Source organism: Dromiciops gliroides, chromosome 6 (assembly GCF_019393635.1).
Source record: "Dromiciops gliroides isolate mDroGli1 chromosome 6, mDroGli1.pri, whole genome shotgun sequence".
In the NCBI taxonomy this organism is placed as follows: domain Eukaryota; kingdom Metazoa; phylum Chordata; class Mammalia; order Microbiotheria; family Microbiotheriidae; genus Dromiciops; species Dromiciops gliroides.
In genome coordinates this window covers 236647482-236660256 of record NC_057866.1, presented here as the reverse complement: position 1 = coordinate 236660256, position 12775 = coordinate 236647482, and the positions used below count along the sequence as shown (strand labels likewise).

The window sequence follows — 12775 nt, the reverse complement described above, 5'->3', positions numbered from 1 at the left end:
CATACAATGGAGTGATATTTTGCACTATGAATAAAAAAAATACCCTCAAGAATTAAAAGAAACATGAAAAGACTTCGATAGACTTATATAGAGTGAAGCGAGCAGAATGAAGGGCATGATATATACATTCCACACGTCAAGTCAATAAGCATTTTTAAGTACCTAGTATGTGCCCAGCACTGTGCTAATTGTTGCACTACAACAATATAAATGAAGACACTAAAAAAAAGTCAAATCAATTATATTGATTGTTCTCATTCATTGAGAGCAGATGAAACATATTTCTCTTCTCAATAGGGAGTTGACAGACTATGAAAATTTGTCATATACTGTCATTTTGTTGACTGGTTGTTCTTATTGTCTTCTCTTGTTACAAGGGAGGCTTCCATAGTGGAGTGTGTCATGGACTATGTCAGCAAATAATTTTGATATGACTTATGACACTGACACTTTAACAAAAATAAGTTAATATACAAACTGTAAAGTGAGGATTTAAGTTTTCATGTAAGACGAATTTTTTCATGAAGGTTAAAGTTGTTTCACTGATCATTGTTAGGGTTAGAACAAATAAAAAGAATAAAGGATATGAAGTATATTGTTGCATCCTTATCTTGAGTCAGAAGACCTGAGTTCAAGTATTGCCTCTGTTGTTCACTACCTGTGTGACCTTGAGCTAGACCCCTCTGGACCTTAGATTCTTCATATATAAAATAAGAAAGTTTACATTAGATGAATTCTGAGATCCCCTTCCAGCTCTCTCTCTCTCTCTCTCTCTCTCTCTCCCTGTCCCTCTCCAAATATATATATATATATATTTATATATTTATATATATATTTATATGTTCTATGAATATATATATTTATATATTTATATGTTCTATGAATATATATATATATATTTATATATATTTATATGTTCTATGAACTTATGATTCTATGTATGCCTGAAAAGAAGTTTGGGCCAGTTGTACAGTCAAGGTGAGAGATGAAAGGGATACTGGACAAATTATTTCCTTATTAACACTAGCATGGAGGAAATCTACCAGCATATTGGAAAGAGCTTCTATAGACAGGGCATACATGGATAAGAATTGTCTAGGAGAAATGAGAAATTACAGATGCTTTGTGAACTGTACAAGCATAAGGTCAGAGATCATCATAGTATAAATTTGTTAACAACAAAATTCAATGTATTGAATTGCCTCATGAGAAATACCTGTATATTATTTCTTCCTGTTTCCTTCCCACTCATCACCATTTATTGGTTGCCTTAGCAACCTCCCAAACTGCTATTTTGTCTTTGTGAAGGAAGCTCCCAAATCATGAGTCTAAACAAGCTTCTGCATCCTAGCCAAACCATGAATTAATAAATTGGCAGGGTAGACTAGTGTTGTACAACCTCCCCCAGATTCACACCTGCCAGCTTTCTATGTGTATATAGCTCAAAGTTTCTGGCAACACCTTGGGTTTGGATTGACAGAAGTTTTTTTTGCACTTGAGTAATACTCTGCTTGATGCTCACATACCTCCATTGACAGCCTTCTGGCTTCTCATCAAAGTGATTTTGTAGAGCCAAGTCATGGTGCCAGGAGAAGAACCCTGGCCAGATTATTCATTTTAAATGATTCTTTTTTCCATTTTCACGTTTGGTAGATCTCACCCTTACTTCTGCAAGGCTTGTTGTTGCTGTTCAGCTGTTTTTCAATCCTGTCTGACTCTTTGATTCCATTTGGGGTTTTCTTGGAAAAGACACTGAAGTGGTTTGTCATTTCCTTCTCCAGTTCATTTTACAGATGAGGAAACAGAAGCAAACAGGGTGAAGTGATTTGCCCAGGGTCACACAGCTATTAAGGATCTGAGGTTGGATTTGAACTCACAAAGATGAGTCTTACTGACTCTAGGTCATGTACCACCTTCTTTCCCTTCTGCAAAACTTAGATTTTGCTGAAACTTCTTTTTGAATATGTTCTTGTTTCATATGACTGGTTATCGGTTTTTTGTTTGTTTCAGGAAGAAAATACCATTTCAAATATAATGTTTACAATGGGTTCCTCCTGTGCACAAAGGTACAAAATGTATTTTTTGTAGGGTTAATAATTCCATTTTAAACTCAAAAAGCAATGGGAAGCTCATCAAAAAGATCAAGGAAGATAACATGTCAAACAGTGTAATAAACTGAAGAGCACTGATTCCCTGGGGCGGAGCTAAGGAGCCAAAGTTGCCAGCTGGAAATGGAGCTGGCTGCCAAACCCAGCACTGTCCCAAGAGGCTCCTGCATGAGGAGGTTCTACCACATGCTAACAATGCAGAGGGGGATCCCAGGCCAGAAAAGTGACACCTACATTGGTAGGACAGAACAATAACACAGTGTGCAGGATAGTAAATGGTGGAAGATTCCATTTGATGAGCTTCAACTCAACAAACACTGTCCAGGTGTCTACTTTGTTTAAACACTAGAGCATTATGAAGGAAGGGAACCGGAAAGGGTTTTGACTCTAGATTTTATTGTTATCCCAAAGTCCCTGTGTAGAAAATTACCTCCATTGAAGTATACTGACAATCAATAGATGATCTTAGGACATTGTCAAGATCCCTTGTTCAGAGTCACAGAGAGCATATGTCAGAGAAAGGCCTTGAACCCAAGCCTGCTTTCTATCCACTACAATACAATACCTCCCTGGTACTCAAAATACAAAGTCAAAAATAAAATATTCTTTGACTTCAAGTTTACATTTTTAGATATCATACATAAACCTTTACTCTTACTTTTACTGATGTTAAAATGACTAATATTTATTGTAGATGTTTTGGTAGAGGAGTGACAAGGAGTGAACTCTATATGTATAAAGAGGCTCACATGGGATTAGGGGGCCTGCTATAGCATGGCTCAAAGGAAAGCAGAATCAACATCTCTAGCACCTTCTCCCCCGACTCTTCTCCAAGGGAAACTTTCATTCCTGCCAGGATGGGAAGCAGCAGGTTGGGGCTGGAGGGTACCATTCTGCTGTCTTCAGAGAGATGGGGTACTGAGCTAGAAGTATATCTGCTCTCTTAAATACTGTTCAGCTAGGGAATACAGAGTTGGGCTAACTTTTTATCACTTTGTCAATTTGGGGGAAAAAAGGACATATCCAAAATATCTATATCCAAAGCTGAACTCCTTTCTCTCCTCATACCAGTTACATGATGAACACAAATAAAGAATAGCAAAAAATCTCATTTATCCAAATCATAGCAAAACAGAAATCAGAAAAGTAATACATAGAAGAATATATATCTCAGAATGAAGGAACTCTCTCAATTAGGAGCAAGGTGAAAGAGAGAGAGAGAGAGAGAGAGAGAGAGAGAGAGAGAGAGAGAGAGAGAGAGAGAGAGAGAGAGAGAGAATGAATGAGTGTCCTGGGTCTCCACAAAGGGGAAACTCCCCCAAATCCCTAGAGTGGCGATCTGGGATAGGAATGTAGGAATGTAATGGAAACTGGAAGCTCCTCTAATATCTTCCCATAGTCTTCTCTTCTGCAATCTGAAGTGGAGCTAGCCTCTTCTACCTTCTCTCTCCAAAGCTGAAAGCCAGGAGCACTTGAAGCAAATCACTCAAAAGAGAGTACAAGCTTCAAAGCTTGAACAGTCCCAAAGGGCAACTCTTACTTGAAGAGCCCCAAAAGGGACTGGCAAAGGCTGGAGTTCTTTTATCTCTTACCAACTCTGCCCTGCCTCTCACACAGGGAAGGACAATTCATCCCTACTAATAAGTAGAGAGTTCCACACCAATGGTCTTTAGGACAGGAGTTACACATATATTCTTAATCTTGTTTTGTGCGATGGGCCGCTTTGGCCTTCTGGTGAAACCTGGAGATCAGAGGTGCCAAATCTACTGCAGGAGTCCCACACCATTGTGGCCAGAACTAGATCAACATGTCACTGGGCAAAGGAGCCATGCAGAAAAATGCTATATGCTTCCAGAGAAAGATCTGATGAACTATGAGTACAGATTGAATCATATTTTTTGCCACGTTATTTTTCTTGTATGTATGTGCGTTTGAATATGTGTCTTTGTGTATATGGGGGGAAAGGTTTCTTTTGCAACATGGCTAATAAGAAAATATGCTTTGCCTGAATTTATCTTTCTATAAATGGTGGGGGAGGGACACAAGGAAGAGAGAGAATTTGGAACTCAATATTTTTGAAAACCTAGATGTTAAATGTAAACATTCATATATTGATAAATATATAAATTAATAATTTATATATAAATTAATATATAAATATTATTGGTAAATATTTAACAAGCGAGAAAGACAATAAAATGTAGATAACATTACATTTTGGAACCGAGTAAATATGAAGCCCACAGGATTAGTGGCCCCCATTAATGGGGCCCCATTAATAGCCCCCAAACTATGTGAGCTTAACATTATTACTATAGACTTCTCAGAATGTTTTAAAATATAAAATAAAATACATACAATTATATTTAATAATATACTATAGTGGCATATAGTAATCAAAAATAATTTATTTTAATTTCATGAAACCCAGATTTAGAACTCCTCCCTCGGTAATTTTTGGTGCAGCTAGGTGGTACAGTAATATAGAGTGCTCAGCCTGAATTCAGGAAGACTCATCTTCCTGAGTTCAAATCTGGCCTCAGACACTAGCTATGTGACCATGGGCAAGTCACCTAACCCTGTTTTGCCTTAGTTCCTCATCTATAAAATGAGCTAGAGAAGGAAATGGCAAGCCACTCCAATATCTTTGCCAAAAAACCCCACATGGGGTCACAAAGGGTCAAATATGACTGAAAAGACTTAACAATAACTTGGTCACCAGGTGTAATCACTCTCTTTTACTTGAGAAAAGCACTAAGATAAAGTAATTATTTCCTCACATTCTTAAATACTACTTATCTTGTCTGTGATACTCTAACCTTTAGCTGATTGAATTTAACTACAATAAAACTCTTTGAGGGTATAAATCATATGATATACATGCTCAGAATGAGCCAATCAATTTACACTAAAATTTCTTGTTTGTTATGAATGTGGCTCTCTAGTAAAAACATTTTTTTTTCTCATCTTAAAATGTACCTATCACACTGGTGCTCTATGCTTCAGATCGATAATGTGATTAGTAAAGATACTATCCCTTTAAAAAGGATTTTTCCTTTGTTAATTTATTTTTCGTAGGGTGGAAGCCAACCAGATTTGACTGTCATCATGATGGTACCTTTTTGATGGTATCCAGCATGGACCGCCCTCCTTGCCAGGGCTTAGAGTTCTTCCGAATACATGTCAAACTTGCCATGCTATGCCACTTCCGGTCTTCTAACTTCTTGTGAAAAGCATTGGCAAGTAGAAGCACCGTATCATATATGTAAAGGTTTGAGATCTGCAAAAAAAAAAAAAAAATACATACTGATCATTAAACTTGATGATACCCACTTGTCTACAGACCTACGGAAAATTCAGAACCTTAGAGTACAGCTCAACTTGGTGATTTATTTAGTTATAGAAGCAGAATTATTTTGTTTTGATTTTTGATCAATATTATGACTGAGAATGTTCTTTTATTTAATCACATACCTCAGCTTGCTTTCCTGCCTATTTGTGTGGATAAATAAAGAGTGAAAGTCCAGTATCAGGACTTAGAAAGTTATCACTCCCTGAAGATATTAGAATATATGTGTTTAATAAGTAATTTTCTAAGAAATTCAAGTTGTTATGGCATTTGGATTCCAGATGTATAGATGCATAATTTTGCATATGATATACATATAGGGAACAGATATCTCTTAGTGTATGCACTTTTGTTTGTAGAAAAGAGAGGAAAGCAAGAACATTCAGCAACCCTTTGCAATAATTACAGATTCAAACAGATTTGGAAAATATATGCAGGTGACACACTGTGTCAACTGATTGAACAGTATGATATTTTTCTTCTCTTGTATGCAATGGAGAATTATTTGAACCAATTTCTGATGAGTTCTTGTTGTACTTAATTCTTACCTGAATTACTACCAGGAGCTGTTAACCAGTTACTGAAAAGCTATCTTTGCTAAAGCTTACTATAAGTCACTTAGAAACCCTAGCATAGACAGGGATCCAATTTCAGAAAGAGTACTTAGATCATTACCTCACCAAAGCAAAAATCTAAGACAAAATCAAAGATGAAGATCAATGTAGCCAAGAAAATTGATACTGTCCTTAAGTAATTTGTTCTTACTTTTTAGGTTTTTTAAATAACAATCATCATGGAGCATAACAAAGTAAATATATTGGTTCTTCTTTGATGGTCCTTAGCTATGATGTAGGTAGCAAAATACTATTGTGGCTTCTTCCCCCTGTTTGGAGCAAGACTGTGTCTGGAGAACTAATGTGACTTCAAATGCTACTTCATATTCAGAGGGATAATTCTAATTTTTAAGACTGTATAGGTGGTATGTGTAGTGCACTGTGACATCTCTTACCACACATCAATACATCATTAATCATTTATATTTATTGAGCACGCTGATCTTTATGTGACAGTTTGGGTTCAGAATTTGACAAATTAACTTTTCATTCTTTTCTAAACAGAACCAAACACCCATTCATTTTGTATCATATAAGATAAAAAGCTTATAATAGATGTATTAACATTAACTTTCCCCAGATAATTGATAAAAGGACTAACTCCTTATTCCCTAACTTGTTTTACAGAGAATGATTCTGAAAAAGCTGAGTATTTTATGCCTTTTTCCCAGTTCATAATTGACTAAGGAGGCTCAGGAATGCCAATACAATAAGGTCACTGATAAGATATAACCATTCATCTGAGATTAGAGAAGTAGTTTTCATTTTATTAAAATTAATTTTTTCTAAGATAAACAATTCCTGTTAATCTCAGAGATAGAACTCATTCGAGGTAGTTCACTCAGAGGAATAAAGATTAATTTAGTATCAAGTCACTGAGCTTGTACTGACACTTAAATGAACAAAGGTCAGCCATCATTAAGCATAATATTTGTCTGTAATGATCCAAATGAAACACTCCATGGATAATTCATATTCCTGTAAAATCGTCCTTTTCCCACTCTCCATCTCCTTGGATAATACCTATTTATTTAGCTCAAATCAATTAAACAAACATCATTAAGCATCTACTATATTCCAAGAAATGTATTAGTAGAATATAATAGCAAATATATCTGAAACACACACACACACACACACACACACACACAAGCACTAACAGTCTGCCTACCCTAAAGCAGCTTAAATTCGAGTATAGAGGGCCAACATGGGTAGACAGTTATTTCCTTTATGCAACATTCCAGACAAATGATCCTCAGCTTGAATACTTCATGGGATAGTACTTGCTTTGTGAGGTACTCTCCCATGACATTTCATCTTTTGTTTGTGTCTTCCCTCTAGCATCATTCTACACTTGGAATGAACTCCTTTCTATGCTTCTTAGAACTCCCTCCTATGCTTCAAAGTTCAGCTAGTACCACCTTCTACATGAAGCCCTTCCTCATTCCCTTTAGCTACTATTGCCACCCCTCACTCATTTCCTTGTATTTATTTTTAATTTTTTTGTGTGTGTGGGGGGCAATGAAGTTAAATGACTTGCCCAAGGTCACAAGCTAGTAAATGTCAAGTGTCTGAGGCCAGATTTGAGCTCAGGTCTTCCTGAATCCAGGGCTGGTACTTTATCCACTGTGCCACCTAGCTGCCCCCTTTGCATTTATTTTGTACATACTTAAATGTGCACCTGTTCTTTCTCTCCATTGAACATAAGTTTCTTGAGGACATGGATTATTTTGCCTTTGTCTTTGTATCCCAGTACTTAACATAGTGTCTGGGAATACTGTAGGCACTTTAAATATGCTGCTCGAGTGATTCAGAGCATAATAAGGGATTGTGGTTTAGTATTAGTCAGCAAATTATCTGCTATTCTCATTTGGTTCATTTCTTGACTATTTTTCTTCAGGAAACCCTCTTTTTCAATTAAGAAACTAAACTAAATAAAACTAAACTCAATTAATTCACAGGGACAGGGATACAAATGGGGACAGAAAGGTGGAACAAATTATTTCTTGGCTATACTTGATACTCTTGGAATGGGGACTGCATCTGCAAGTTAGAAGAACCTTTCTCAATCCTCTTGTCCAATTCGACCCAATCACCCCCAAGAGCTTGCCCTTTCTGAACACAGATTTATTTTTTTAATTGAATAGAATTTTATCTTCCAAAATATATGTAAAAACAAATTTTAACATCAATTTAAAAAAAATTGTGTTCCAACTTCTCTTCCTCCTCCATTCCCACTCCCCACCCACTAGAACTCAAGCATTTCAAAATAAGTTATACATGAGTAGTCATGGAAAACATTCCCACATTAGCTAGGTTGTGAGAAAAAACAGTCTAAAAAACTCCCAAAACTTCAGACTGAGGAATTGTCAAAGAGAAAAAAAAAATTTTTTAAATGTGTTTCCAGGGGCATCTAGGTGGCACAGTGGACAGAGCACCGGCCCTGGAACCAGGAGCACCCGAGCCGAAATCTGGCCTCAGATACCCAACACCCACCAGCCACCCAACCCCAGGCGAGCCACCCAACTCCAATTGCCTCACCAAAAAAAAGAAAAGAAAAGAAAAGAAAAAAATGTGTTTCCATCTATTTTCAGATACTATCAATTCTTTCTCTGTAGATGGGTTGCCATTTTCATAAGTCCTTCAGGGTTATATTGGACCAATGCCTTGCTGCAAATAACCACATGCTTCCCAGCAGATCATCTCACACTATTGCTGTTATTTTGTATATAGTACATTTCACTCTGCTTCAGTTCATGTTGGTCTTTCCAGGTTTTTCTGATAGTATTCTGTTCATCATAACCTAAATAAAGTACCTTAAACTTGACAAAGAATTTTCTTCATATTAGCCCAGCAAAGTAGGTACCATATGTTTTGCCATTATATTCAATCATCATAACTATTTCCCACCATCCTATTCCCTTCCCATGATATTTACTCTATTTTCTATCTTCTTTTAAACTATTCCTCCTCAAAAGTGTTTTACTTTTGACTGTCCCCTCCCCTACTCTGCACTCCCTTTTTTTTTTCACCCTTCCTTCCTTATCCTCTTCCCCTCATACTTTCCTGTAGGGTTAAATAGATTACTCCTCCCAACTGGGTGTGAATGTTATTCCCTCCATGAGCCAACTCTGATGAGTTGAAGGTCTTTGAGCTAATTCTATGTTCCAAATTTTCTTCCTCCCTCTCTCCTCAACCCTCCCTATGAAATCAAGCAATTCAATATGTCATACTTGTGCCATTATGAAGAACATCTTTACCTTCCACGAAAGTATTTTGCTTTTTACTGCTCTCTCCCCCAATCTGCCCTTCCCTCCATCCCCTCTCCCCCCCCCATCTCCCTCCCCTCCCTCAGGGCAAAAATATATTACTATAACCACTTGAGTATGTATGTTAGTCCTTCTTTGAGTCAATTCTGGTGATATTAAGGTTCACTCACTCCCCAATTCCTTCCTCCTCTTCCCCTGCCCTCCATAAGCTTTTTTCTTATTTCCTTCATGTGAACAACCTCTCCCCAGACCATCTCTCCCCTTCCCCCTCCCCCAGTCTATTTCTCCTACACCTCAACCCTATTTTAAGGATGTCATTATGGGTTAGTTAGGTGGCACAGTGGACAATGCACCAGCCCTGGACCCAGGAGGCCCCAAGCCCAAATACGTCCCCAGACATAAGACACCCCACAAAGAACAAAACATAACATCCCTTCGTATTCAGTTCAGACCTGTGTCCTCTGTTAAATCCTTACTGAGATAGTTCTTATGAGTTTGAAGTATTATCTTCCCATGTAGGAATATAAATAGTTTGATCTTTCAATATCCCTCATGAAGTCTTTTTCCTGTTTATCTTTTTATGCTTCTCCAAGGTCTTGTATTTGAAAGTCAAATTTTCTATTCAGTTCAGGTCTTTTCATAACAAATGCATGGAAGTCTTCTTTCTCCTTGAAATTCCATGTTTGCCTCTGAAAGATGATGCTTAGTTTTGCTGGGTACGTGATTTTTGGCTGTAGTCCCAGTTCCTTTGCCCTCTAGAATATCATATTCCATGCCCTCCAGTCCTTTAATGTAGAAGCTGCTAGATCTTGCTTTATCCTTATTGGAGCTCCACAGTATTTAAATTCCTTTTTTCTAGCTGCTCGCAATATTTTCTCCTTGACCTGGGATTTCTGGAATTTGTCTATTATATTCCTGGAGGTTTTCCTTTTGGGATCTCTTTCAGGAGGTAATCGGTCGATTTTTTCAATTTCTATTTTAGCTTCTGCTTCTAGAATATCCGGGCAATTTTCCCTCACAGTCTCTTGGAGGATGGTGTCTAAGCTCTTGTTTTGGTCATGGTTTTCAGGTAGTCCAGTGATTTTCAAGTTATCTCTCCTAGATTTATTTTCTAGGTCAGCTGTTTTTCCAAGGAGATATTTCACATGGCCCTCTATTTTTTCATTCAATTGGATTTGCTTTACTGTGTCTTTGTTTCTCATAAGGTCACTAGCTTCCATTTGTTCAATCCTAATTCTTAGGCAATTATTTTCAGCAGACAGTTTTTTAATCCCCTTTTCCATTTGGCTTTTCAAACTGTTGACTTTTTTTCTCATGACTCTCCTGCATCGCTCTCATTTCTCTTTCCATTCCTTCCTCTCTTTCTCTACATCTTTGTTCTATCTCTCCTACTTTCTCTTCAAAGTCCCTTTTGAGAGCTTCTATGGCCTGAGACCAGTTCATATTTTTCTTGGAAGCTTTCGATGTTGAAGCTTTGACCCTATTATTGTCTTCTTCTTCTGAGGATGTATTGTGGTCTACCTTTCCCCCAAAGAAATTTTCGATGGTCTTCTGCTTTCTCTGCCTACACGTCCTGGTTTACTATTTCTTGGCTTTTTACTCCTTAAAGTATAACACTGCTTCCAGGACACACTGTTCGTGCTACAGCGTGGCCCAGGGGGTGATTGGGCTTCTTCTCAGCCTGCCTGGCTTGTGAGTAATCACAGCCGCTTTCTCTTTGACCCAGAAACAGAAGTCTGATTGAACTCTGATTCTCTATGGTCAGAAGCTTGGCGTGCTTTTACCCCTCCCCCATGGGGCCACTACCACTTGATTCAGCCCACTGGTTCAGACCCAGGGCGCTTTGCTCCCACTCCAGTAGATACTGCCTCCACTTCACCCCGGCCTACCGCCGAACCCCCTCACCAGTCTGTGATCGGAGCCTCAGAAGCTGCTGGTGCTGAAGACTCTGACATGCGCTGGAAGCAGTGTCCCTGGCTGGGTCCGGACCGCGCGCTGAGCTGTTCAGCCTGATCAGTAGGTGATCAGAATTGCCCTCTTTTGCGGAGAAACAGTCTCACTCTGTTCTTATGTGCATTAGGCTGTTCTGGGTTTTGATTTTTACTGCATTATTTGGGCGTGAATGGACGGGTTTATCTGGAACTTGTGGGAGTCACAGCCTCTCCTCCGCCATCTTGGCACCGCCTCTGAACACAGATTTAAATCTGGAAATAATTAGAGGGGCTGATTCCTGATCACTTTATTTCCGACCACTCATGAGGAACTTCACAGACACTGCTGTAGTAGGGACTATAGAGCAGTGGGGTTGGGATGTATGGGGCATTATTTTCTATTCTCTGCCAGCCTAAAATTGAGGGTGACAGTAGTGCTGAGGAAAGCTGCTGATACTTGAAATTGGGTGGAAAACTTGACAAATAGTAAAAGTATTTTATATTTAAAGGATAAACACGTACATAAACACATCAAAGCATAAAGAGGGTCAAGGACACCCAAATACACCAGGCTGAAAGAGGACAGGGAATGAAGAATCAAATTTTAGTAGGTGCATCTCTTGGCACTAAAATGTGCCCATCCAATTGAAATAAAAGTTGAGTATTTTCCACTGTTGAATGGGAACGTGAATTTCTTTGAGCTTCACAGAATGAAAGGGACTAGTTAGTCTTTGAATATTATGGTGTTTATATAAGTAATAGCATTGGGATACATATAACTTGCATTTTCTAGAGTGTTTGATTTCCTAAAGGAATAGCATGTAATATATTAGCAGGCTAACTTTCATATTTAATGTACAATAATTTTCTTGTACCATAACCGTTAATGACTATAGGCTGTTCTCCTTTTCTTGTTGACATTACCTTTTATTTTATTTTATTGACCTTTTCAGTACAACCATGTAATTTAGGTATAACTGTTTCCTTTTTTGGCCTTTTAGGTACAACCATATAATTTTTCAAAGGCATCCATTAAATCTGCACAGTATTATCTGTGTTAGCAGATGATCAGGATGCAGCCTTTATATTCCTTAACCAATTTGACTTCAAACTATTTATTTTACATTCTTGTAAACTCTTAGAATCTTCGTGTTTAAAGGGAGCTTAGAGCTCTATCTAACACAGGAACCCCATCTACAATGTTCCAGACAGAAGGCCTTTAGACTCTGCTTGAGTGTTTCATTAAGGGATAGGGAAGCAGTTCAAAATTTTATAAAGTTTTTTCTTATGTGTAATTAAAACATGCTCATGTGACATGAAATTTTGGTTAAACCAAATTAAAAGATTGGCTTGCAGGTCACTTAATATTTTTTAGTCTCTCTTCTCCTCTCCTCTTCTTTCCTCTCCTCTCCTTTCTTCTCCTCTCTTCTCCTTTCCCCTCACTTCTTATCTCTGCTCTCTCATCCCCTTTTTCCTTCTCTTGTTTCCCTTTCCCTTCCTTCCC

The 12775-nt window shown here is 37.9% G+C and overlaps 1 protein-coding gene across 2 annotated transcripts in view; it reads right to left on the bottom strand.

Moving 5' to 3' along the window:
- Positions 1–12775, bottom strand: part of GRID2 (glutamate ionotropic receptor delta type subunit 2) — a 1875262-nt gene that overhangs the window by 699782 nt on the left and 1162705 nt on the right. For both annotated transcript variants that reach the window (XM_043971982.1, XM_043971983.1), the window contains one exon: positions 5227–5388. In XM_043971982.1, the coding sequence (XP_043827917.1) occupies positions 5227–5388 (162 nt within the window). The remainder of the gene's footprint in view (positions 1–5226; positions 5389–12775) is intronic.